Source organism: Phalacrocorax aristotelis, chromosome 25 (assembly GCF_949628215.1).
Source record: "Phalacrocorax aristotelis chromosome 25, bGulAri2.1, whole genome shotgun sequence".
In the NCBI taxonomy this organism is placed as follows: Eukaryota; Metazoa; Chordata; class Aves; order Suliformes; family Phalacrocoracidae; genus Phalacrocorax; species Phalacrocorax aristotelis.
The window spans coordinates 1,849,767-1,873,917 of record NC_134300.1 but is presented as its reverse complement, the minus strand read 5'-3'; the positions used below and the strand labels follow the sequence as shown (position 1 = coordinate 1,873,917).

Below are 24,151 nucleotides of genomic sequence, written 5' to 3'. Positions count from 1 at the left end.
TTGCTTTCTTCAAGTTTTCATTGATTCTTCTGCTTTTCGGAGGAGAGCAGAAGCGGCAGCATGAAGCAGAAATTCCTCTGTTGTTTTAAACTGAATTCAAGTGCCACAAGGAAATAAAGGGTGAACTTACATCCCACTGCTTTTCAGTGGAGCCAAGCTCCGAGACCTCCATGAGATTTGTTGTCAATAAATTATTTCTAAGGATAAAAAGCCTAAAACCACACTAAACCACCCTGGCATCCAGCTAGGCTACTCCTTCCCACTTGGAAAGCATCTGGATGAGAAAAAGAAGGAAGGAGGTCTCCAGTGGATGGGCTCCCCCAGGTCGGTCCCCCAGGCAGGGCAGAGGGATGGTCCCCAACACTCCCCTCGCCACAGATGAGGTGCCCCACGCTTGGGTCCAGGCTGTGGCGGCACGGAGATGACCACTGACCACAAACTGGTCCAGGAAAGCCATAAACCCCCGATATCACCCATGGGGCACTACCACAGCAGCGTGCCCCAGGCTGGGCTGCCACCGGCCAGGAGAAACGGGAAAAATTAATTTACAAGCAAAACCATGAAGGAAAAAATCCTTCTAGGAAGCACCTGAGGGCATGAAAATCATAGAGGCAGTCACAGAAAAAAACTCATTTAACCAAAAATAATGATCCTAAATGCCCTTACTTTCCCCATCAGCTCAGGCTGAAGGCTCCTGGTTGGAAAGATGACAGAGGCACGGCACCAGGTTCCGTATTTATTCATCACAGGAGGTTTTACAATGATGCTGGTGCTCAGCAGTCTTCCTGGATTTAGTCAGAGGCAGAAGAGCCCCAAACCTCCATATGGGAATGGACCAAGACCCAAGCAAATATTTCCAAGGGGGAGGGGGATTTCTGCAAAAATATACGTTGGTGCTAAAACCATCAGCCACACAGCAGGAATTACCCCGAGCTGCTCATTAGACACAGGAGCTGGAGCGACTCATGCTCGTTACTGATTTTTCAGATGAGCTGGCGAGGTCCCTGTTGGCCTTTTGATGGCCTTAGGAGTCTTTTCTTAAAGGTGGCTCTGGAAGGGGATGCCTCTTGGGTTTTATGGAGGGTAGAGCCCGGTTCTCCTTCTTGAGCTGGTTTGCCAGACCCATAAGGAACAGCAGCGTCCCAGGGCTGCGGTGGCCCTGAGACGTGTCCCCATCCCTCCTTGCAGGCTGAGGGACCGTCTCCATCACTCACAAGCGCATCCTCCCCTCCCGACGGGCCCCGTGTCCCATCTAGAGCTGTCTCCTCACATGGGGGACAACTGTGGAAGGGCACCTGTCCCCAGCAAGGTTGGGGGGGAACACAGCTCCCTCCATCACCCCTGTGGTCCCCAAGCACCCGCTGCGGCTGACCACAGCCCAGAGGAGAATGCAGAACAGGCAGCTAAAAATGTGGGGTTTGAGGTTATGTATATTGTTATAATTTAATATATACAGTAAGAGGTTTGTAAAGGCAAAGACAATACTCATCCCACCAATCTCTCCCTTGGAGAGAAAACCAAAGGTGCCACGTTAGCTCTGCCCCCTCGAGATGCTCCAGACCTGGAGCTGGGCGGCAGCCAGCTGCAGCCATGCTGGTGTCACTGGTTTCAGGCTGAACATGTCGTGCGCTGTCCCGCAGTCACACGGTTCATAAGCCCCGTAAAGGGCATCACCAACAGCAGGCGATGGCCAAGGACTCCCCAGCTCCATAGATCTATAGCTCTATATATATAGATCTAGATAGATATAGATATGTATAAAGGTACTGGAGAGTGTCCAGAGGAGGCCGGAGGCTTGGGGAAGGGTTTAGAGGGGAAACCATACGAGGAGCGGCTGAGGTCCCTGGGTTTGTTCAGCTGGAGCAGAGGAGGCCGAGGGCAGCCCTCATGGCGCTCTGCAGCCCCCTCCCGAGGGGAGGAGGAGGGGCAGGGCTGGTCTCTGCTCTCTGGTGACCAACGCCAGGCCCCGAGGGAACGGCAGGGACATGTGCCAGGGGAGGGTCAGGCTGGGCATTAGAAGAAGGTCCTTCCCCCCGAGGGTGGTGGAGCCCTGGCACAGGCTCCCCAGGGAGGCATCACAGCACCAGCCTGGCGATGTTCCAGAAGCACTTGGCCAAGGCCCTCAGAGCCACGGTGTGAATTTGGGGTGTCCTGTGCAGGGACAGGAGCTGGGCTCGATGGTCCCTGGGGGTCCCTTCCAGCTCAGGGCATTCTGCGATTCTACGTCCACAGGCTCAGGTTGGGTCTCCCCACAGATCTCAGGGTTGGGAAGAGGAGGATTTCCAAGCAGTTAACCATTCATTCAGCAATTTCGATTTCTAGTGCTTTCGAAACACCGTTGCAACAGGCTTCGTGACCATTTTGTTCAGTTCTGAAAAACATAACCTCTGACAGAAGCAAAGCAGAAACGGTGAGGAGGCAAGCCGAAGCGGAGCCGCGGCCGAGCGGGCAGAGCCTGGCCTGGGAGGACGCAAGCGCCTGTGGATGAAGCGGGATGGATGCCAGTGTAAAGGGCGCGGGTTGCAATGCTTCTCTTGAGTAACTGCGTGTTTCTGCATCCAGCTGATTTGGGGAGCTCATCCAGCCACTGGTCCCGTGGGGCGGGGGTGGAGATGAGGCGAGGAGATATGTCAACCGCAGAGTGCCCTTAAGCTAGAGTGAGGAGGAAGAGGAGGTGTCCCAGGGCCAGCAGCACACTGACAGCTCTGCGGGATGAAGCAACGGAGGACTCACCTGGAGGCAGAGGGAGACCCCGGCCAATGGGGAGGGCTGTGGGCTGCCCGGCCCTGCCAGGAGACCCCCCAACTCCCTCCCCAGGGGGGGGTCCTGCCACCCACCAGCCCACAGCGCAGGGGGAAAAGGGACCCACCGCCCTGACCCATGGGCCGCCTCCGGCCTTGCAGGGACCCGTTGGCCTTCGGAGTCACCACCGCTGCTCCGGGGACCCTCCAAAGCCAAGGCCATCCCACCCGACTCTTGTCATGTCCTGCACACACCGTGGGCAGTACCTGTCCAGGAGCAGGGGTGCTTGTAGGTCAGCGAAGCGTTGTTGGAGGAAACAGGGTTGCTGACTCTGCAGATGTAGGTTTCCATCAAGGGGCTGAAGGACACATGTTGCTTAGAGGAACGCACACCCTCCAGCGGGAGCTTGGTGGGTGGGATCCACTCGTAGGTCACCCCTTCGAGCTCCACCGAGCACTCCAGGGTGGCTTTGCAGTGCTCCGTGTCTTCCCTGATCACTTTGGCATTCACAGTGGGCTTTGGGACCAGCTCTGCAAGAGGCAGCGGGATGTCACATCCTCCCTGTCCCACTGCGGGGCACTGGGACAACCCTCCTGTCCTCCCAGCTCACCATACACCGTCAGGAAGATGTTTTCAATGTCCTCCTGGCCCTTGCTGCCCTCCTGGTACACCTGGTACACGTTGCTGTCATTTTTCTGCAGATCGCTGATTTTTAGTGTTCCATTAGGGAAGAGTGCCATGCGTTCCTCGCTGGTGTTGTTGCTCTCCTTACTCCAGGTGGCGATCCGTACAGTGTTGTTGCAACGCCAGTGGATTTGGTTGTAGGGCATGTGCTTTTGCAGCCTGGGACTGAGATATGCCACCCCACCAACGGCCCCAACCGCCTCCGATGACGGGATGCGCTGCTCCCGGGCTGCTGAGGGAGGACAGACCAATGCTGCTTGGCCAGACGGACACAGCGCATCCGGTTCCCCAGCGCTCGTTCACGTCTGGGGATCTCGATTCATCCCAGACTTGTAGAAAATGCAAATGACCCATTTGCCCACTAATTCCCAACAGCTTTGCCCTCTCTTGGCGTTGGAGGCATATTGCAGGGACCTACCCTAAAGCTTATCGCCAGATTTCTGCCTCCCCACCCTGAGCACAGGACCACACAGATCCCCAGTGAATTTTTTTTCCCTTTGCTTTCATTTTTGGGGTCCCCTCCACCTTCCAGGCTCACCCAGAGCAGTCCCTCACCCCCAGCGTGCAGGCGGCGATGCCGGGGGCTCCCCTGAAAGGGAGCCAGTGGGTCACGCGCGGCACCGGTATGGAGGAAGCCGGGGGAGAGAGCGGGGACAGGGAGGCTTTACCCACGGTCACGTCCCCAAAGTCCACCCCCGTCCCCAAAGCTGTCTCCCCCCACCCCAGCGCTCTCACCCCGCAGGAAGCCACCGCCGTACCTTGCACGATGAAGAGGAGGAAGAGGAACGCCGCTGTAAGACACGCCGCCATCTTGTACCTACGTTTGCGCTCAAACCCCGCTCTAGAAAAACTCGCCAGGAAGCTGCTCACCAAGGATATCCCGAAGCCTGTAGCCCCCGCCACCGCCCGGGGCTGCGAAAGCCTCAGCAGAAAAAGACGGCGGTACTGGGAAGTAGCTAGAATCCAGCACAGTTCCTCCTTCTCTTTCTGAAATAAATCATCCACCCGGGTCACGCAGAAACCCCGCTTTTTGGTTCGATTCGCCACTGGCACGCATGAGCAGCCCGCGAGAACAGGCAGCAGCCCCGAGCCCCCCTGGGGACACCGCACGCAGCACCCCACGGGCCCCTGACTCCCCCCACCCCCCATCAGCATCACCCCACCATCCTGATGGTAAATAAGACGCAGACCTGAGGAGTCACATCTCCCCTTTAGGGCTGCTGTAACCAACCCACAGGGTTCCCATTTCTCCCCTGAAAACCCAGGTGTGTGGCCTCGACGAGGTCTGGCCCCCCCGCCGTGCCATCGAGCCGCCCCAGCTGGAGCGGGGACCACCGGCACTGGCGTTTGGGGTGTCCCTGTGACCCCAGTTCGCAGGTGATCAGTGCAGATGGGAAGGAGATGGGAGGGATGGCTTGCTGGTGCTAAAGCACAAGCTACAGCCCCAGCGTGCTGGCCTCCGACCAGGGCTGATGCTTAAAAACGAAGGATTTTAGTTACGGCCTGGATTCCTTCCTGAAAGACGACATTTCAGGGCCTTTGTTCGGCTCCGGCCGAGGGACGCGTGGGGCAGCGAAGCCCCCGCGTCGGGGGCAAACAGCCGCCGGCGTCATCCCGCAAACCTCCCCAGCCATGAGCGAGGAGCGCCGGGGCCGACCCCGGCCGTGAACAAAGGGGCGACGGCGGCACCCGCTGAGCCCTGACCCAGTTTAATTCCAGCCCCGAGCGATCCCCGTCCATCGGGGAGGAGATCCGATGTCAGTGCGGGGAGGCATTAGGTCGAGCGAGCCAGCAGCCACGCGATGAGGCTGTGGCTGGATCACTGGCACCCATCCGGTGGCACCGGGGCGCTGAGCACCCACCAGCTTGTCCCCACGCCCGATTACACCGCACCGATAGAAACCAGCGTAGATGGGAAAGCAAACTTCCCTGGCAGGGAGCGAAGTGCTGCCTCAGCGCTTGCAGCGAGCGCTGCAAATTATCTCCAATATGCGAGAGCAGGTCATTAGCATAAATTACAGCGCCGTGATGGAGCGTGGCTTTGGCAGGAGCCCGACGAGCTGATGGATGCTGCAGCCCCCAGGCTCTGTGCTGTCGCCTTCAGATGTTTCCGCTCGTCAGGAGCGCAGGGACTCAGCGTTTCAGGCTGCAAAGGGGCTGAGATGCGGCTGCTGCTTTAGTCCCTGCTCCCAGGCAGCAGCCACAGCATCCCCAGTGCCTGTGCTGAAGGATTCCCACCCCCTCCATCATCCCTGAACTTTTCCCACCGAATTCAGCCGGCCACAGGCCCCACTGCTGCCTCCCCATCGACGCCCACTGCCACGTGCAGAGGGGGATGCTCTTACAGTGCAAGGAGTGTTCGACTCACACCTCCACGTCATGAAAAGCAGAGGATGGGGCTCAGGATGGTGTAAACCAGCCCGGCCCCGGCGGCAGCGCCGGCCCGCTGTGCCTGACCCCCCCACCTGCACCAGCCCAGCCCCCTAAATCCCCTCTTTGTGGCAGCCAGACGCCCCCTCCCTCCCCGGGCCAGCCTCCCAGCGCAGCTCCCAGTTCACGGTCCCAATTAACGCTCGTTTCACAGGGAGCAGCCACAAAGCTATTTTGACCCAGGGACCCGGGCGGGAGGGGGTCGTCGTGGAGCCACCGCTGCTCCCCCGTACTGCCGAAGTGCCACGTTTCATTTTAACCCCAAGGGAAAGTCCTTGATCTTGCCTTTGGGAAGATCTTTGAAGCCACAGCCCCTCTTTCCCCACCTCCATCTCCCAGGGCCACTCGTGCTGTAGGAGCATGGGATAACTTAGGTGGGAAGGGACGTGGCGGCGTCTCCAGTCCTACCTCGCCATGGGGCACCCGGGGCCGTGCCCAGCTGGTGCAGGGACCGGCCCTCCCGAACCATTGGCCCACGGCCGCCTCTCCCCTACCCAACACACGCAGCTGAATCTTTGCAACAGGCGTCTCCGCATGAGACCCCATTCGCTTCAGAGGTTCCCGAGCCACAAACAAGGCAATTCCCACTCCCTCCCTGTGCCCAGAGTACATTTCAGGCTATAAATAGCCAATTAAGTTAATTAAACAAGCACAACAATTGCTTCATGCAGTTCAGCCTATATTTACACCTAAAAATTAATTCCCGAGTTATATCAAACCTGCCAAGACCTCAAAAAACACACAAGATCACACGATGGCACTAAACACACACACATCACACGTATCCCCACGACCTCGCTTGTCCAATTTCACATCCATCTCCTCCGAAGACGAGTTTCCATCACCGAGTCTTTCCAACTTCCCTCGCAGGAAAGCCTCCAAGGCTCAGCTGGGGTTTGCGTCCTTGCAAAAACCCACAGCTGACCATTTCCACCCTGAGCGAGCCCCCAGCTTTGCTTGCTGAGGTCCTGGTGGGTGCCAGAGGTCTCTGGGTGCTCCAGGAGAAGAGGTCTGTGGGGAAGGGAAGGTCTTGCCGAGACAGCCGGGACACTAGGAGAGGTACTGGCCAGGAGGAGGTGGGGATGAGGTCTGCAACGGGGGACGCCAGCGTCTAGAAGCCTCCGTAGTCTGCAAGGAAACGGTTTAGCACACCATGGCCCCAAAAAGCTGATGAGCCTTGGAGATACCCGGGGCTCATCTCCCCACCGGTCGGTTGCCCGTTACCTCTACGTAGGCAGTGGAAACCAAAGCTCGGTCCAGCTTCTTCCTCTTGAGAGAAGGAGACTGTGGAGCAGGGCGAGAACCTGCCGTTAGGCAATGCGCGAGCGGGATGGTGAACCCAGCACCCGGTTGATGAACCGAGGCAACCCAGGTTTCCGTGCCGCTTCAGAGAGTCCGGGGTCACGGCAGGGCGACCTCACCTTCCTGGTGGGCTGAACCGTGGCATAGACAGTGCAGTTTTTGGGCTCCTGACGGTGGCTGGATCCCTACCCGGGAAAAACAGTTGCGATGCGCAAAGAAAAACAGATTTGGGGCAAAAGGGGTGGTTTTGGTAGCTGCCATGGGCGCATCCAGCCCGGGGGCTGCACAGTCAAACCCACAGGGCAGCTCCAGTCCTCCCCGCCGGCAGAGGACTGACCCTACCTGTGTTTTGGGGCAGATGACGGCGTAGATGGTGTTGCCTCCCACGGTGGCCTCACTGGTCACATTCTGGGTGAGAAAACAACCCCAGGCTGGTTACAGGGTGCAACCCAGTGCGAGACGTTTCCAGAGGTCCTGCCCCTCCGGGCAGCGTGGGGAGGGGACACCCACGGACACCCTTGGCACTCACAGGGTGTTGGGCGGTGTGGGTTTTGCCCACCTCCTCGTAGATGGTCAGCGACTGCTCGGCGTGTTCTGGGGGAGTTTGAAGGGTCGGTGTAAGATGGGTGCTGTGTTAGAGCCCCCAGAATGGCGGGGTTCAGCCCTCAAGCAAAGCAAAGCAAGGGAGAAAGAGGTCCCTTGGCAACTGGGAGGTTTTACTTTGTTAGCATGTGGTGGGGGCTGCGGAGGGATGCTCCAGCTCAGAATAAAGGAATATCCAAACCCAAACAGTCCTCTAGACCCCATGGAAGGGGGTCCGGAGGGATCATGGACGAGGCCTCCAGGTTTGGACACCAATGCTTGGGCTGCTGGGATGCTTCATCTAGCTCATCAACCTGGACCACCCTGCATCAGCAGAGAAGGACAAAGGCTTCGCGCCCTGTGCGGTGCCTGGCAGGGGGGTGACAGTGCCTGGTGGCTAATCCCGCATCGGCCCAAGGAGGAGGGAGAACCGAGGGCCAGCGTGGAGAGCGCCAGGAGCGTGGCAGCGGTCAGGGGGAGGGCAGGGGCTGCACAGCCAAAACCACAGGGCTGCGATGCCCCGCGAGCCAACACGCCGACCCCAGGGACAAACCTCCCTGCGGGTCCTTTCCTCGCTTCCTCCACCAGCAGAAGGTGACAACGCCGGCTACGGAGATGGCCAGTGCCAGCACCAGGGCCACAGCCACTACCGCCAATGTGAGAAGCCCTGGGGAGGAAGGGAGGAGAAGGAGAGACCTTTGATGCAGGATGGAGCCTCGAGCCATTTCTAAATCGACTCTCCATCACAGCCCGCAGAGAGCAGACCTGACCAGGAAACCTCACCCCGGTAACATCGACCGTGCTCAGCTATCAGGTTTCCTTTCCCAGGAGGGGAAACTGGGCATATTTTGCCATCAGCATGATGGCTTCCACAGCTTCACTGGCCCAGGCAGGGAGACAAAGGGCCCAGGGAGAGGACTGGAAGCAGTGCAGCTTGTGCACCCCCTAAATCCTGTTTTTCTGGAGCCGAGGGCAAATTACCTGAGGCCGGACGGCGGCAGGCTGCCACAGGGTCGGTGCTGGCCATGCTCCAGCTCACCGGGTTGCTCACGTTGCAGCTGCAGACTTTGGGGTCGCCGTCCCCACGGACGAGCACGTCCAGCCAGGGCTGCTGCTCCAGGGCTCCCAGGGGTTCCCCAGGGCAAAACCAGCTGTAGGAGACGCTGCCAGCGCCGGGCACGGTGCAGACCAGGGAGACGTTGCACCAGCCCTGCTCCTGGTGCGAGACGCGTGCCTCCAGGCGCGGCTGCTGGACGGGCTCTGCGGGGACAGAGCTGGTGAGAGGGGACGGGGGGGACAGGGTGGTGGGGTGGTGGGGACCCGACTACTCACCCCACACCGACACGTTGAAGCAAACAGAGCTAATAAAAACATTTGCTGCGTTCTCAGACTCCAGCCGATAGACCCCGCTGTCTGCCGTGCTAACCGGACTGATCTGCAGGGAGAGGGTGTCCTGCTGGAAGGCAGCTCTCCCAGCAAAACGACTGCTGGGAAATGAGGCAACTTTATTCTTCTCAGCCGTCAGGACCCGGAGCTTGTGTCCTGTACCCAGCGTCACTCTCCATTCGGCCCTTGCCCATCCCTCGGGGGGTTTCTCCAGCAGCAGCTCCAGCGCTCCATTGGCAGGCACGGCTTGTTCCCGGCACCTCGGGGATCCTAAAGCAGAGAGGGGTGAGCGAGAAGGGACTGTGGCCCCGGGGGACGCTCGTGGCTGGGGAGGGGTTACCACCATGGGAGCCCACCCACACCCCAGACCCGCAGCCCCCAGCACAGCCCCTCCTGCTCTCCGGGAACAAGCTCAGCCTGGTTCTCCATCGCCATCCGCACCTCGGGCGTACCCTTCTCTCTCACCATGCTAGGCTGGTTGTGTGTCTGTCCGCACCCCCTGCTCTGGCCGCATGTTGCAGATGCTCATGCAATATCCTCTGCCCTGCCGAGGGCAGGGATGGTTGCAGACCCTGTGATCGTATCATCTTGTTGCTCATTTGTGCCCCAGCTCCTTCCTTGCCCATCCACCCTGGGGAACAGCAGGAATTTTGCCAGCTGGACTATCTTTTTTTCTTGAGTTTCTGTGCTTGCCTCCCTCTTTCCCGTGCAGCCCTGGATGTCAAGGGCTCGACAAAGGCGAGATAAAAAAAAGCCCCTACAGCAAATGAACAGCCGTGGCCGCTGAGGCCAAGAGTGCACAGAGCCTTGCGGCTTCCTCACGGCTGCCTGTGGTCAGGGCAGCGCTGGGAGCTGCCTCAGCCGTGGGTGGACTTTGCAGAGCCCCACACAGCCGCCCGTCTTGCAGCCCTCAGCAAAGCCCAGCTTGCACGGCCTCCGGGAGCTCGGCTTAACCCACCCATCCTGCAGCCCCCCGGCAGGGCTTCGCCTCCGTGCAAGCGGTCCGAGCACCGAGCCTTGCTTGGAGGGCACCCGTGGAGCCCCCGGCTTTGCTGTCTCCTGGCTCAGTCAAGAGACCCCAAGCAGTTCCAGGTTAAACCTTGTCTTTGCAAAGCCGCGGGCACGAGGACGCCTGCCCTCACCAGACCCTGGGGTGCAGGGGGGACACCCCTATACTCAGCAGAGCTAGGAATAGGAGAGGCCGGAGCAAGCAAAGGCAGAAGCATCCTCCCCTGGGGAAATGACGGAGCAGGCTCAGTTCCCAGCCCTCGTGGCTCACACATGGGACCTGCAGCTCTTTTTGAAGGGGGACCCTTCCCACCATGCCAAGTACTAAACAGCCTGCAACAAACAGAGCCTGTTGCTTACTACTGCTTATTTACAGGCGTCTAGCGCTGCAAGAAAATCATGAGGGCACATTAACACCCTCATCCTACGCTCCTGGAGCTGCCCCAGCAAGAAGCGGCCCTGGAGGGTGAGTCCCGGGGCAGTGGGTGTGCAGAGTCGGGGAAGAAATGATGCAAAAATTCACCCTGCAGCTTAGAGGTGTGTTTGTAACCTGCTGCCTACAGCTAGCGCGAGCGCTGGGGCCGGGCCAGCATGGCACGCTGCAGGTTAACCACGCCAGCACCTGCGGGGAGGTTTTGCAGCTCAGCTGAGTCCGTAGTTGCTGCAGGCTCTGCTGCGTCAAGCAAGAAACAGCCCATCTTGTGCACCCCTGAGCAGCGAGCGCGCCCCTGCATCGTCAGGGCGAGCAATGGGGCTGGGAGACGTGTCTTAGGGTGGTGAGAGATGGAAGGTGGAGGTGAGGCTTGCCTGGTCTCCCCAAGATCATGATAGAGGATACAGAGATATGGCCGGGAGATGCTCCAGGCACCAAGGTGGTCCCCGAGCCCCGGCGTTTCTCCATTCCCCTCACTCAGAAGTTGCTGGTTTTAGGAAGAAGACCCTCCACCACCACCAGCTCCATTGAAATCACGGGGGAACGGCGCCGCGTTTGTTCACCGGAGAGACCTGGCCTCGAAAAGGTGCATGTCTGAGCGTAGGGAGGGTCAGGGCCGGCCATGAGGCATGGGCACTGCTCTGGCAGGGAAGTGACTTCTTCTGGACAAGCCCTATGTGCTGGCAGGCAGCGACACTGCCCACGAAGGGGAACGGACGCTGCGGGAGAGCCATCCCGGCCCTACCTGCTCTGGGCAGAAAGAGAAGAAAAGCCAAAAAAAAAAAACCAACCCCACCCAGCCCTGCTGCACCTCCTCAGGGAGCCCGAGCCCGACTCGCTGCCCGTGACCCTGCAGCCCTCCCCGGACTGAGTGATGCGGATGCCTTCACGGCGGCGGCGCGGCCAGCCTTTCCCTGGCACCCAGCTCCCCAGGGCAGGCAGCAGGAGCACCTTCCCATCCGTGCACCCCTCCCGCCCTGGCTGCGAATGCTGCCAGGAGCAGGGGCAGCGGGGCTCACCCACCGCCAGCCTCCCCTCTGCCCCGCGAGGCCGAGCGAGCCCCCATCCTCCCGGTGAGCCCGGCACCGCATCCCCTCCTCACCTTGGCTGCCGGCTATGGCCAGCAGCGTCAAGCACAGCAGCCCCAACTGTGCCAGCAAGAACCAGGAACACCCATGGTGGTGCATCTCCAGATGACACCCGGGCGAGCGCCCTGCAGCCAGAGAGATGCAAAACCCCTCAGCGATGGCGACTGCCCAGCAGCAACTTCCTTTCCTGCCTGTGGTTCCTTCGTACCCTCCGCCCCTATGTGATCGCCTCCACGTTGCCGCTTTCACCCTCGCTGTCCCCCCATTCCCCAGCTCAACCCTCCGCCGGGGTGGATGGAGGGGCGGACGCCAGGGTACCCCGGCTCCCCGCGGGGCAGAGCGCCTTGGGAAGGACGCGCCTCCGGCTGCCCCGGTGAGCTCGGCTGCAGGGCTGGGTGCCTGCGAACACCAGAGGAAACTAATTTTAATTACCGGAGCGGAGGGGTGAGGTTTTGGGGGTTTTGCTTTCCTTTTGCAGCTCGCTTCAGGGGGAGAAGCTGCGCTGGGTGCTGCGCGGCAGCGGTTTGCTCTGCGCGGACGCGTCCAGTGCTCCGATGTCATGCCAGGGACGGCCGGCTTCTGCACCAGGCATCCACATGGGGCTGGCAAGTTCCTTGGAAAACGGCTTTTGAAAGCGCTTGGCTGCGGGTATGGGTTTGTTTTTTTTTCCTCCTGCAAACCAGCAAGCCTGTCGCAGGATCAGAGCTGTCTGCCAGGTTGTCAGGTAAGAAAAGAAACCCCGCAAACCCGAGCTGAAAGCAAAAGGCTTTGTTAGAGGGTCGGAAAGCCTCAGCTACCGCTTCAATTGGGCCACTAAGAAGGAACTATTGTAAAAAAATATCTTTTTTTTAATTTCTTTTTTAAGGGAAGGCTGCACGACTAGGAAAAAATGCTCTGCTTGCGAGGGTTTGACATGCTGTAGGAGGCACATGGGAGGGTGGTGAGCAAGAGCTTTCTCAGAGCTTTCCCTGCCTTTGGGAAATGGGATTCCCCTTATATTAGCCTTGGATAACAAATATATATCGGGAGAAAATAACCCCCACAGCACCTAGTTGGGCATATCTGTTCCTCACCCGGTGAAGGAAAGCGGAGGCAGAGGATGTGAGAGAAAGAGGAAAAGGAAACGTCTTCCCAAACTGCGCTCGGCCACTGCGGGGGGAAGCGGGGGCGGCTGGAGGCACACGATGCCGGAGGCTTCGAGCCCCAGGTCCCCAGGGATGGACAGAGCGGGGCTTGGCTGGGTGTGGGATCCCCTGCGGCGGCCGTGACCGTGCTCTGACCCCAGCCACGAGCGTCCCCCGGGGCCACAGTCCCTTCTCGCTCACCCCTCTCCGCTTTAGGATCCCCGAGGTGCCGGGAACAAGCCGTGCCTGCCAATGGAGCGCTGGAGCTGCTGCTGGAGAAACCCCCCGAGGGATGGGCAAGGGCCGAATGGAGAGTGACGCTGGGTACAGGACACAAGCTCCGGGTCCTGGTGGCTGAGAAGAATAAAGTTGCCTCATTTCCCAGCAGTCGTTTTGCTGGGAGAGCTGCCTTCCAGCAGGACACCCTCTCCCTGCGGATCAGTCCGGTTAGCACGGCAGACAGCGGGGTCTATCGGCTGGAGTCTGAGAACGCAGCAAATGTTTTTATTAGCTCTGTTTGCTTCAACGTGTCGGTGTGGGGTGAGTAGTCGGGTCCCCACCACCCCACCACCCTGTCCCCCCCATCCCCTCTCACCAGCTCTGTCCCCGCAGAGCCCGTCCGGCAGCCGCGCCTGGAGGCACGCGTCTCGCACCAGGAGCAGGGCTGGTGCAACGTCTCCCTGGTCTGCACCGTGCCCGGCGCTGGCAGCGTCTCCTACAGCTGGTTTTGCCCTGGGGAACCCCTGGGAGCCCTGGAGCAGCAGCCCTGGCTGGACGTGCTCGTCCGTGGGGACGGCGACCCCAAAGTCTGCAACTGCAACGTGAGCAACCCGGTGAGCTGGAGCATGGCCAGCACCGACCCTGTGGCAGCCTGCCGCCGTCCGGCCTCAGGTTTGTGGGACAAACGCTTCGGGGGGGATTTTCTGCCCCTCCAGCTCCAAAATGAGGGATGGGACTCAAATCCGTTTGGGATAAATAAGTGGGAGATGTAGCCGTGGGCTGGGGGTGCAGAGCAGCGCGCGGCGGGCGTGCAAGGTGCTGCGTGGGTGCGGGGAAGTGGCAGGATCAGTCCCGCAAGTGCTCTGAGCCTGTGCCGTGGGCAACCCGGCCTCGGTGCCCCCGGGAGCGGGTCAGGGGATGTTCCCCCCATCCCCTGCCATCTCTGTTTGCAGCCGTTTTGTGGTCCTACTGCAGAGTGAAGGGGCTGCTCTGCCTGCTGGTGCTGGGCAGCCTGGTCGCAGCCGTGGCCGTCACGCATGTCCTCGTCCAGCAGCGGGGACCCCCTTCCCGTGGCGCTCCCGGCTCTTCAGGCGCTGGGTAGGAGCCCGCAAAGGGGGAGCCCACAAAGCACCCACCGGTCCCCACCCCACTTTGTGCATCAGGTCAGGCCTCAAAACACCCAGACAAAGGAGCTGCTTTTAACCGCAGAGAGCTGTTCAACTCCCTGAGCATGGATTAAAGAAAAATCAACATTTTCACGCCCAGTATTCTGTATCTTGGATTCTTGAACAAGCTCTGGTCTGTCCAGCAGAGAAGAGACCCCCAGGGTGGGGGTCTCCCTCGGGTTTTGAGCAAACAGGGACACGCTCCCCTGCCCAGCATCCTGCCAGACCCCTCGCTGTGGGACGGAGCCATCGTGATGGGATCAGGATGCGGGGACCGAGGAGCATCACCCCTGCCTTGCATTAACTCCCCTCCCCATCCTTTAACGACGCAGCTTGGCCCCTTATCTAGCCCCTGCCAACAGATACCACCTCATTAAATCACTTGTAGATATTAATGGGCTTGTCCTGGCAGTGGTTTTACTACAATCTGGCCGAACTCTGGGTTTTTCCTGTGATATCAGGGATGCCCAAGCCCAGGGAAGCCCCACGGAGGCCAGGCATCCCCCATGCCCACGCCGTCCCCTGCCCGGCAGCATCATCTGGGGCCGGCGGGTCGCGGGCAGCTGCGGTGCTGCTGGAAGAGAGCAAGAGGCACCAGGGCCGGTGGCCCCTAATCCGATCGCCCCGCCGTCTGCTTCTGCCCTCTGATCCACACCGCTAATCACCTTACGGTAAGCTCATTGCCTCCGCGGCGGCCCCGAGCCATTCCCCGGCCCCGCTGCCGGTTTGGATGCCCGCAGGAAAACCACGGCTGGGAACGGGATGATGCAGGGGATGAGCTGGGGTCCAGGGGTCCCCGCTGCAAAACAGCCGCCCCAGGCAGGGGCCGTTGGCTGGTTCTGCCAGGGAACTGGGCAAACGGGTGGGAAAGGGGCAGATTCCCAGTAAAAGTCTTGGGAAAAGGCTCTGGCAGCCGGAGCGGGTTTCCCGCGAGCCTGAAACCCGCCGGTGTGCCCAGGCACGTGCACCCGAGGCCGCGCAAGGCGACGGGTCCCTGTTCCGTCAGCGACCAGGGTGCAACGGCTTTAACCCCGGCGGTGGGGGAAACTGAGGCACGGCCTGACCCCGCAAACCCAGGCAGCGCCGGCTGAAGGGGCTCCCGGCGCTTCCCCTCCCGGCGCGGTGCCTTGGCGGTGACGGGGGACACGCCGGCTCCCACGGCCCCTTCCTCCCCCTTGCAGGCAGAGGAGCAAAAAAACTAATTAAGGCTACAAAGGGAAAAGCAGCGTTTTGCAAGGTTGAAAACCTCCACTCCGGAGCAGGGGCTGAGCCGATTAATTAGAGCTTTTGTCTGTGGCTCTGTTCAACATGTAGGGAACAATTTACATCAAGGGGACCTTCCCCGGGCTGGAGGAGCTTTGCCCAGGGAGTGCGAGAAGGGGGAAGAAAAGGGAAGGGAATGAAAGGGATACATTTACCATGTTTCACGGACCACGTTGAGGAGGAAGGGAAGACGCTGCACACTTGAAGCACCGCATTGCAGAGGGTGTTTTTATTCAGCGCATCATCCGCGGTTTCTCATTTCCCTTCCAGCTAAATTTGGCCCATGAGATGCGCAGGCGAGGAGGGCGGCGGAGGGCTGAGCGGGTGGGGGGTTCTGCGCAGGCAGAGCCTCTCGCGTGGCGGAGCGATGGCTCGGGGACGCGGGGCTGCTTTCCTGGCTCCCGCATCCCTCCCGCGTCCGGGAATGCGGCCGAAGCGGCTGCGCGGGGCAGGTGATGCTGCGGGATGGGAGCGGGATGCGGGCGGCCATCCCTCATGAGGCTTTCACACGGATGCTGCCACCAGGATCCCCGTAGAGACCCCTATAGCCCCCCCTTTCTCAGACAGGCAGCTTTTTAAATGTTTTCCTGTTTTAAGGGGCCTGCAGCCCATCCCCACAGCATCCGACCTGCGCTCCACTTCCAACCCACGGAGGGAGGAAAAGTCACCTGTTTTTTCTTTTTTTTTTTTTTTAACCAAAATACTCTCCCAGGCCGGAGCACGGCTCTGCCCGAGAGGTGGCAGCATGCGACCGCGCTCAGTGGCTACTGGGTTAGTCTCGTCCCTGGGGGGGGTTAGGCCTGGCCTTGGCTGGGGTCCCTGAACCCCCTCCCCAGCATCCATCCCGCAGGAGCTGAGCCCTGGCTCCGCGTGCTGACCCCAAACCGCTCAGGGAAGCGATAACTGGGTGGAAACCTTCATTTTCGAGTGGCAGAGGGCTGGAGGACGGGTGGCGCAGGGATTGCATGCAGGGAAAAGCAGGTTTAGGACCCAAGGGAATGGCAGGGAGATGCGCCGGGGAGGGTTAGGCTGGGCATTAGGGAAAGGTCCTTCCCCCCGAGGGTGGTGGAGCCCTGGCACAGGCTCCCCAGGGAGGCATCGCGGCACCAGCCTGGCGATGTTCCAGAAGCACTTGGCCAAGGCCCTCAGAGCCACGGTGTGAATTTGGGGTGTCCTGTGCAGGGACGGGAGCTGGGCTCGATGGTCCCTGGGGGTCCCTCCCAGCTCAGGGCATTCTGTGATTCCATGCTTGCATCAAGAGCATCTTACACAGCGCCTGAGCCTCCCCCAGCCCCTGCTACAACCCACCTGTGCTGGGGAGCGGCGCCTGCAGCCACGTCCCCATTCCCAGCTGGTTCCAATGGGAAAAGGACTGGGATGTGCGGGGAAAGGACCCCAGCCCCAGCCCTGCCCGTGCCCCCTGGCCGGTCACACCCCACAAGCAGGATTTGAACCCCTGGCTCCCCTCTGCCACCCATCCTACCGCTTCCGTGGGGTTATCCATCATCCACACAAGACGCTGATGAAGCGGGTGCTGGGCTTCCTCTCCTGCCCATCCTGGGGCAGAGTCAGGCCCTGGCATGTCCTGGCAATCACCAGCTGCCACCGCTTCCTCCACGAAGCCCATCCCACCCGTCGAGTCACTGCTTCCCTCATCATCCCACAACCACCCATGTCCTTCCCGACGGCGAGCCTTGTGCAATCTCTCTCTGACAACGCTGCCGTCAGCCCCAGGGCTTTCCTGCCCCTGTGGGGCTCAGCCCCACACATCGGGGGCTGCAGCATCCGTTCGGCCCCACAGCCAGCCCCACGCAAGGAAGGGGCATGGCCGGAGCCAGGGCCACGCTTCTCTGCTGCGTGCTGCTAGCGGCCCCGCAGGGTAAGGATGGTCCTGGGGCTGGGGTGGGCAGGTTGCCGCAGGCAGGGCTGGGAAGCCAGGGCGGGTGGGCTGGAGCACCCTGGCTGCACCAGCACCCTTCCCAGGGGATGCTTCACGGTGAGGGGGGAGATGGAGACCACCCTTACATCACCGCCACTGTGGTTCCCCCCACTACTGCCTCATGGCACCCGGTGCCTTGCAGGTCTGTGTCTCTGCTGCAGCATCAAGCTGCTGGAGGGGCTGAAGGACCAGTCCTTCTTCTTCCCGGCCCTGCAACACGAGTCTGTGGACATTGTGCGGGTCACCTGGAGGTTCCAGGGGTCCCACATCGCTGAGATCAAGCCCAGGGAGAAGATGTCCACCATCAACTACCTGCCCAACTTCTATGGCCGGCTGGTCATCCACCCCAGCAACCTGTCACTGGAGATCAGACCGCTGCAGCTGGCGGACAGCGGGAGTTACGTGGTGGTGATGGACACCTTGTCTGATCCCACCAACCCAAAGACCTTTTCCTACTTATTGCTGGTTTGTGGTGAGTCCACGGATGGAGGGAGGAGGGTTGCGGGAAACAGGCTTGGGTTCGGTCCACCCCAGGTGTGTCCCCACGGGGGTGGGCTGTCACTGTGTGGGCTCCCCGGCCCCGAGCCCACCCGTCCCACAGCACCCCCTCCTTGACCATGGAGAGAAGCCCAGTTTGGGCGTGTGGTCTGTGGAGAAATTCCCCTTCCTCTTTCGGAGCCTGAGCTCACCCGCTGCACCCAGCCCCTGGAGTGCTGCACCCATTCACCCCGGTGGCACCCAGACCCCCCCCCGCAAGGTAAGGGTCGGCCCCCTGTCCCCAAAACAGCCGCTGGCCCCGCGGCTCACGCTGTGCCCCGTGCCCACAGATGACTTGCCTGGGACCGGTGGCGTGGGAGGACAGAGCAGGAGCACTGCAGAACCCCGGGGGCCAACGGAGCCCTGGACTGGAGACATCACGACGGAGGGCGCGGGTGGGGGGGAGCCCCCGGGCGGCAGCAGCGGGATGGGGGTGTGCAGGGCACCGGGCCAGTACTGCGTGGTGAAGGGGTACTGCGTGGCTGCCGTCTTTGGGCCGCTGCTGATACTGGTGGCCACCGTCCACTTTGTGACCAGGGACAAAGCCACCAAGCTGGGGGGTGAGGTCCCCATGGGGCCAAGAACAGGGTTTAGCCCCCCCAACATCACCACGCCGCAGCAGCCGTCCCCATGGCAGTGATGAGCCCAGATTCGGGCCCCAGGAGCGGTGGCTCCCCTGCCTCAGTTTCCCCAGGTGGAGAAAGCCAAGATTGCTCTAATAAAAGCCCCTCAAAGATGCAAAGTGAAGCCCGGTTGCCTCATCTGTTGCACAAGCAGGCGCCGCAAAATGCAGCAAAGCCTCTACCTCCCAGCGGCCACCCAAGCCCATGGGGGGGCCCAAGAGCCCCCCCAGCACCCAGCAGGACCAAAAGACATTCCAGCACAGCCCCTGCACCGAGGGTGCCACGGTGCCGGGCCTCAGCACATGCAGGGACACCTCCGTCACTGGGCCATCACCGGTTTCGTATTTACGGCCCTGAATCCGGCGCGAGATAATAATTCAGCATCTCGTAAAACCTTCTATAGTTTATAAGAAGTGAATTATTTACTGGTGACCCTGACTAAATGCTGCACGGCATAAATTATTGAGTGGCAGATCTGTCAAAAAGTTCTCATAAATAAGTTATCTGGTGCCGTCTTAATGTTCCCAGTAAATTACTCATTCAATCTCCCGTCTAAATGCTCTCCTGGGGAAATTACTCGCGCCTGCTGATTTATGAATTAGGCCTGGGCAAATAAGGACGATTAGGAGGGAGAGCCCTGCCAGGACACCCAAGGGTTTCGCTTCGCCGTGACGTTTCATCCCGCGAGCAGCCCTGGTGCTGCCCCGTCCGATAGCCGCTGGCTCCCGGGCGCGATGGATCCGGGGCTGCCCTCTGCGCTGGCCCCAGAGGGACCATCCCCACCCCAGGGTGCTCAGCACCCTCCCCCCAGCCACAGGCACCAGCCAGGCAGTGATCCCGGGGTTGGGAAGTGATCCCAGGGTCCCTCAATGATTCTGGGGTCCCCCAGTGATCCCAGGGTCCCACATCCATTCCAGGGTCCTGCAGCCATTCCAGGGTCCCGCAGCCATTCCAGGGTCCCTCATCGATCCCAGGGTCCCACAGCCATTCCAGGGTCCCCCATCAACCCCAGGGTCCCCCAGGGATCCCAGGGTCCTGCAGCCATTCCAGGGTCCCCCAGGGATCCCAGGGTCCTGCAGCCATTCCAGGGTCCCACAGTGATCCCAGGGTCCCGCAGCCATTCCAGCATCCCCCAGTGATCCCAGGGTCCCACAGCCATTCCAGGGCTCCCCAGGGATCCCAGGGTCCTGCAGCCATTCCGGGGTCCCCCAGGGATCCCAGGGTCCTGCAGCCATTCCAGGGTTCCCCAGTGATCCCAGGGTCCTGCAGCCATTCCAGGGTCCCCCATCAACCCCAGGGTCCCCCAGGGATCCCAGGGTCCTGCAGCCATTCCAGGGTCCCCCAGTGATCCCAGGGTCCCGCAGCCATTCCAGGGTTCCCCAGTGATCCCAGGGTCCTGCAGCCATTCCAGGGTCCCCCAGGGATCCCAGTGTCCCACAGCCATTCCAGGGTTCCCCAGGGATCCCAGGGTCCTGCAGCCATTCCAGGGTCCCCCAGGGATCCCAGTGTCCCACAGCCATTCCAGGGTTCCCCAGGGATCCCAGGGTCCTGCAGCCATTCCAGGGTCCCCCAGTGATCCCAGTGTCCCACAGCCATTCTGGGGTCCCCCAGGGATCCCAGGGTCCTGCAGCCATTCCAGGGTTCCCCAGGGATCCCAGGGTCCCGCAGCCATTCCAGGGTCCCCCATCAACCCCAGGGTCCTGCAGCCATTCCAGGGTCCCCCAGTGATCCCAGTGTCCCACAGCCATTCCAGGGTCCCCCAGGGATCCCAGGGTCCTGCAGCCATTCCAGGGTCCCCCATCAACCCCAGGGTCCCGCAGCCTTTCCGGGGTCCCCCAGCGATCCCAGGGTCAGGCACCTTCCCGCAGCCACACCCGGGGAAGCAGCACCCGCTCCCAGCCCTGCTCCGCTATTCCCTGCTGCAGGAGGGGGCCAGAGGGGCTCCCCTAAATCCACGAGGGCTCCCCCCAGCACCCCGGACACCCCAAGCAACCCTGCGGCAGCTCCGGGGCTCGTTACCTGTGCTTTATTGCCCGCAGGCTATGGCACACCGCGCTGGCCATATGTTTTATTGCCATTATAACCGTTGCCCAGCAAGCACGCGTTTCCATCTCCCCCAACAAGCCTAAATCCTCCCTGCCAGCAGCCCGGGGACGCTCCCGACGTCTCGAGCATGCCAAGAACCATATTTCGACCAGGTCCTGGGCGTAATTAAAGTGTCACCCGAGGAGTGTGACAACCACGACCCCGACACAGAGGCAAAGCATGAAGTCACGAGCCCCGGGAGGGGATTCCTCCGGTTTTAACCATCCCTCTCCCCGTGCGGGAATTGCAGCCGCTTTCAATGAATCTCTTTGCTCTGCCTCATATTCCAGGAGCGGAGCTGATTAAAATAATACGTTAAGCGCGGCTCGACCTCGTGGGGTGATGGGATGGGGAAGAAGTGCCTTCCCCGGGATGAGGCACAGCCTGCGACTGAGGCAATTGAATCTGTCTTGGAAGATGGTGAATTTTTCGGGGGGGGGAGGCGGGAGAGAGGAAAATTCACTTGCGAGAGCCGGGGGTTTAATGGTGGACCGGGGTGTCGCACAGTTACCCGCGGTGGGAGAAGCGGGTTTGCCCCCGTGGAGGGGCCGGGGATGGGGCCGGGTCTCCCTGGGGATGCTCAATGCAAAGGGCACCCCGGCCTCTCCAGCGGGGCCCCGTGGGACCCCCCGCTCGCCCATCACCCGCACGCCAGGCCTGCGCCAGTGTTTGCTTTAATAATTGAATGCCAGTTTGGGGGACAATTATTTATTTAAAGGAAACAGCGTGTTAACAAGAACACAATCTAATCCCTGGTGACAGATGTCTGCTTTATTAGCACCTCTGTCCGAGAAGCGAGCCCGGGAGGCAAACAAACAAACACGACAAATAAAACCCTCGTTAGAAGATGTAAGCACACGGCAGAAATTAGCGGGAGGGGGAAAAAAATAAATATTAAAAGGCGGTGGCACTCCTGCGACGGCTGGACCGGGCCCTGGGGTGATGCCGGAGGCCTCAGCGTCCCCAGGGTCCCGCACCGCGGGGCGCGACCCGGGCTGCTGGGTGAGGTTGTGCCTCCTTTTCACCCCGTGACACCCAAATTTGCTCTCCTTGCCTCAGCCTGGCACCAGGGAGCGGCTGGATTTGGGGCGATGGGGAAAGTGAGGGACCCAGGGGCAAAAAGGACCAGCCCGGAGAGCCCAGGGGAGCCCTTCGTGGAGGAGATCCCGGTGATGGGGAGGCCAGGCAGCGCAGGCAGCGCAGGCAGCGCAGGCAGCGCAGGCAGCAGGGTGCGGGGACTGGATTAGTGCCGGCAAAACAGGCTCAGTCCTCGGCCGCCGTCTGGGACCGGGGCGAAGGAGAGCGGATTTTCCCCCAGCGCAGGATTAGCCCACGGTGCTGGCGGGAGGGGCGGTGGGGGGTGGCTGGCCAAGCGGTTTGGGGTGCTGGGGATGGGGTCCCCACGGCCAGGACAGGGCTGGGTCACCATCACCCACTGATTTCAGCCAGATCCGGGGTGCTGCCCCCACCCAGCTGCCCGCGCCCCGGCTTGGCTGAGAACGGCAGCGATCGAGGCGGTGATGGACGCCCCGGTGTGCCAGCCCCGCGGGGGCTCTCTGGCACGGCCCCATCTGTTGGGTGGCCATTTAGCAAACGCCTCCACAAGGACCAGCTGCGAGGTGGCACCCAGCACCCGCTGGCACCCGGCACCCAGCACCCACTGGCACCCAGAGCCCACCCTGAAACCGGCTGGGGAAGCCAGAGCGTCTGGTCCCCAGGGAGCTGCTCCCGGGCTGGAGTCCCACCTCGACCATCTCTCCCTTGGACCAAAAAATAAAGGAATTCAATTAAAATGGCATCAGGGAGTTGTGGAGGGTTTGGCACCCGGCTTCCTACATCCAGCAGGGATGCTCTGATGTCTAATATAGAGCTGAGCCCACCAAGCACGGTCCCAACACCTCCCACCTCCCCAAGTCCCCTTCTCACCCCATCTCCTTTATCCTCGTGACTTTGACCCGCTTGTGAAATTTGTTTTCAATCAGCCAAGGAGTTGAGGAGTTATTGGGGGGGAGGGGGGGGGAAGGAGGCCGGAGAGAAGCTGCCTTTCCTTCGGAAATCAAGTTTCCTACAGCTCTTTGCAAATCACCATCTGCCGAGCAGGCAGGAGCTGGGCAAGCGGCGCCCACCGCAGCCCCTCCTGGAAGGCAGTTAATTACCACGGAATAGAGGTCACGCCGGCAGGAGCGTACGGACGCAGGCGAAGAGGCTTCCTCGTAATTGCTTTTTTAAAAAAAACCACATAATAATAATAATAAAGAGACCTAATATGGGTCTGAAGGGCTGAGGTAGAGACTGCTCCAGCCCGGCCGCCAATTTTAGCAGGGAATTCACCTGCTTTTCACCACCGAGGCGCTTTTCACAAGCCAAAAAAAGATCTCAAATTATTTTTCTGCTCCCCCACCGTCACGCCCCGGCGAGCGGGAAGCCAAAACCCTTCCCCTCCATCCCGCCCCGGCCGCCGTGGGAGCATCGGGAATTGCAACTCCCCGGGGACCCCCGGGTCTTGACCCGGCGCGGAGCGGGGCCGGCTAACGAGGAGCTTCGTTAGCCATTCCGCTCCAGCTCATCGCTCGTAATGAGGAAAGGCGAGCGGCTGCCTCCAAATGGGTTCTGGAAGCTGCTCGGAGACATTAGGCTCTGTATAAATATCATTATGATTGTTATTATTATTGGCGCAGATGGGCTTTCATGGCCCGCCGCGCGCCGCGGGAGATCCTGTTCTGCCTCCGGCGCTCGGCGAGTGGGAGAAAACAAATTGCCGATGCCAGTCCCAGCTCGGCGCGGGGCTGGGGGGGTGCTGTGTACCCCCCCGCCCCCCCCCGGTCCGGCTGCCCCCCCCACCCCGCAAAGCGCCGGGGACCGCGTGGGGATGGCGCGGACGGAGGGACCTCTCGCCTCGCACCGAAGGATGTCCCCAGGGACGGGGCTCGCTCAGCCCGCCCCGACGCCGGGGTTGATGGGCCTAACGCCAAGCTGGCCGTGCCGGGCTGCCCCGCGGGGGCTTCGCCCCCCTCCATCAACCAAGGTTTTGGGGGTTTGGGGGTCCCCGGGTGCCGCTGCCCGTCACCCCCCAGCCCAGCCCTGCTCGGTCCCCGGCGCCGGCCGCGCTCCCGAGCAGCGAACGTGGCACTTTTCTCCTCTCCTCCCGTCAGCAAATTCCCGGCCGCCGCCACCGCTCCTCCCTGACCTCTCTCCCCTTCCTCCGTGCTCCACAAACTCCTTCCCATTTCCCTCCGCTCCGCGGCCGTCTCCTCTCCCACTCAAATTCCTCCGGGGGGCTGCGGAGGGGCGGCAGCTCCACGGGGCCCCTCGAGACCCTCCAGCACCGACGGAAGAGGGTGGCCGGGGTTGGGATAAAAGGAGCCCACGGGCACCGTGATGCCACGGGCGGCGCGGCCACGCTCCCCCCACGGACACGTCCCGCGTGTCGTCCCCCCCCCGGCGCCGATCCGGTCACAACCCGCGTCGCCCCCAAGCCGCCTCCCCAGGAGAGCCGCTCTTATTATTACTTTTAATAAAACATCCTTTTTTTTTTCATCT

At 61.1% G+C, this 24,151-nt stretch overlaps 4 protein-coding genes across 9 annotated transcripts; 2 read left to right on the top strand and 2 right to left on the bottom strand.

Annotated features, from left to right (window-relative positions):
- Positions 1–1,417: 1,417 nt before the first annotated feature.
- LOC142048326 (CD48 antigen-like) lies at positions 1,418–4,468 on the bottom strand. Of its 5 annotated transcripts, none has more exons than XM_075075081.1 (4): positions 4,185–4,468; positions 3,353–3,655; positions 3,009–3,272; positions 1,418–2,705 (listed from the first exon to the last, which is right to left on the bottom strand). In XM_075075081.1, the coding sequence occupies exons 1-4, from the start codon at positions 4,234–4,236 to the stop codon at positions 2,653–2,655; spliced, it is 672 nt and encodes a 223-aa protein (XP_074931182.1). In that variant the 5' UTR covers positions 4,237–4,468; the 3' UTR covers positions 1,418–2,652. The 5 variants fall into 5 exon arrangements, with proteins under 5 accessions (XP_074931182.1, XP_074931179.1, XP_074931181.1 ...); XM_075075078.1 differs by having other exon boundaries at positions 1,418–2,733; positions 3,353–3,658; positions 4,185–4,362; XM_075075080.1 differs by having other exon boundaries at positions 3,353–3,658; positions 4,185–4,362.
- A 2,048-nt stretch (positions 4,469–6,516) lies between these two features.
- Positions 6,517–10,542, bottom strand: LOC142048290 (natural killer cell receptor 2B4-like). The gene is made up of 9 exons (XM_075075012.1): positions 9,579–10,542; positions 9,073–9,396; positions 8,722–9,000; positions 8,294–8,407; positions 7,688–7,752; positions 7,501–7,566; positions 7,278–7,343; positions 7,081–7,140; positions 6,517–6,984 (listed from the first exon to the last, which is right to left on the bottom strand). Exons 1-9 carry the CDS (start codon positions 9,592–9,594, stop codon positions 6,907–6,909), a joined length of 1,068 nt encoding a protein of 355 aa, XP_074931113.1. The 5' UTR covers positions 9,595–10,542; the 3' UTR covers positions 6,517–6,906.
- Positions 10,543–11,868: 1,326 nt separating this feature from the next.
- Positions 11,869–14,566, top strand: LOC142048289 (SLAM family member 9-like). Of its 2 annotated transcripts, XM_075075011.1 has the most exons (5): positions 11,869–12,028; positions 12,134–12,379; positions 12,996–13,319; positions 13,392–13,670; positions 13,952–14,564. In XM_075075011.1, exons 1-5 carry the CDS (start codon positions 11,950–11,952, stop codon positions 14,098–14,100), a joined length of 1,077 nt encoding a protein of 358 aa, XP_074931112.1. In that variant the 5' UTR covers positions 11,869–11,949; the 3' UTR covers positions 14,101–14,564. The 2 variants fall into 2 exon arrangements, with proteins under 2 accessions (XP_074931112.1, XP_074931111.1); XM_075075010.1 differs by having other exon boundaries at positions 11,869–12,379; positions 13,952–14,566.
- Positions 14,567–16,998: 2,432 nt separating this feature from the next.
- LOC142048288 (uncharacterized) lies at positions 16,999–19,076 on the top strand. The gene is made up of 3 exons (XM_075075009.1): positions 16,999–17,306; positions 17,509–17,838; positions 18,194–19,076. Exons 1-3 carry the CDS (start codon positions 17,252–17,254, stop codon positions 18,541–18,543), a joined length of 735 nt encoding a protein of 244 aa, XP_074931110.1. The 5' UTR covers positions 16,999–17,251; the 3' UTR covers positions 18,544–19,076.
- The last annotated feature ends 5,075 nt before the right edge of the window (positions 19,077–24,151 follow it).

What these genes read in the sequence shown, in the direction of transcription:
- LOC142048326 (XM_075075078.1), bottom strand. Translation starts at nt 4,236, where the DNA reads ATGGCGGCGTGTCTTACAGCGGCGTTCCTCTTCCTCCTCTTCATCGTG. An exon ending in CATCTTCCTGACGGTGTATG is followed by an intron (nt 3,273 to 3,352) that starts GTGAGCTGGGAG and finishes TGCCTCTTGCAG; the next exon opens with AGCTGGTCCCAAAGCCCACT. An exon ending in GCACCCCTGCTCCTGGACAG is followed by an intron (nt 2,734 to 3,008) that starts GTACTGCCCACG and finishes CTCTGCCTCCAG; the next exon opens with GTGAGTCCTCCGTTGCTTCA.
- LOC142048290 (XM_075075012.1), bottom strand. An exon ending in CCCACACCGCCCAACACCCT is followed by an intron (nt 7,567 to 7,687) that starts GTGAGTGCCAAG and finishes TTTCTCACCCAG; the next exon opens with AATGTGACCAGTGAGGCCAC. An exon ending in CGGTTCAGCCCACCAGGAAG is followed by an intron (nt 7,141 to 7,277) that starts GTGAGGTCGCCC and finishes CCTGCTCCACAG; the next exon opens with TCTCCTTCTCTCAAGAGGAA.
- LOC142048289 (XM_075075010.1), top strand. Translation starts at nt 11,950, where the DNA reads ATGGAGGGGCGGACGCCAGGGTACCCCGGCTCCCCGCGGGGCAGAGCG. An exon ending in CTTCAACGTGTCGGTGTGGG is followed by an intron (nt 13,320 to 13,391) that starts GTGAGTAGTCGG and finishes CTGTCCCCGCAG; the next exon opens with AGCCCGTCCGGCAGCCGCGC. An exon ending in CTGCCGCCGTCCGGCCTCAG is followed by an intron (nt 13,671 to 13,951) that starts GTTTGTGGGACA and finishes CTCTGTTTGCAG; the next exon opens with CCGTTTTGTGGTCCTACTGC.
- LOC142048288 (XM_075075009.1), top strand. Translation starts at nt 17,252, where the DNA reads ATGGCCGGAGCCAGGGCCACGCTTCTCTGCTGCGTGCTGCTAGCGGCC. An exon ending in GCTGCTAGCGGCCCCGCAGG is followed by an intron (nt 17,307 to 17,508) that starts GTAAGGATGGTC and finishes GGTGCCTTGCAG; the next exon opens with GTCTGTGTCTCTGCTGCAGC. An exon ending in CTACTTATTGCTGGTTTGTG is followed by an intron (nt 17,839 to 18,193) that starts GTGAGTCCACGG and finishes CCGTGCCCACAG; the next exon opens with ATGACTTGCCTGGGACCGGT.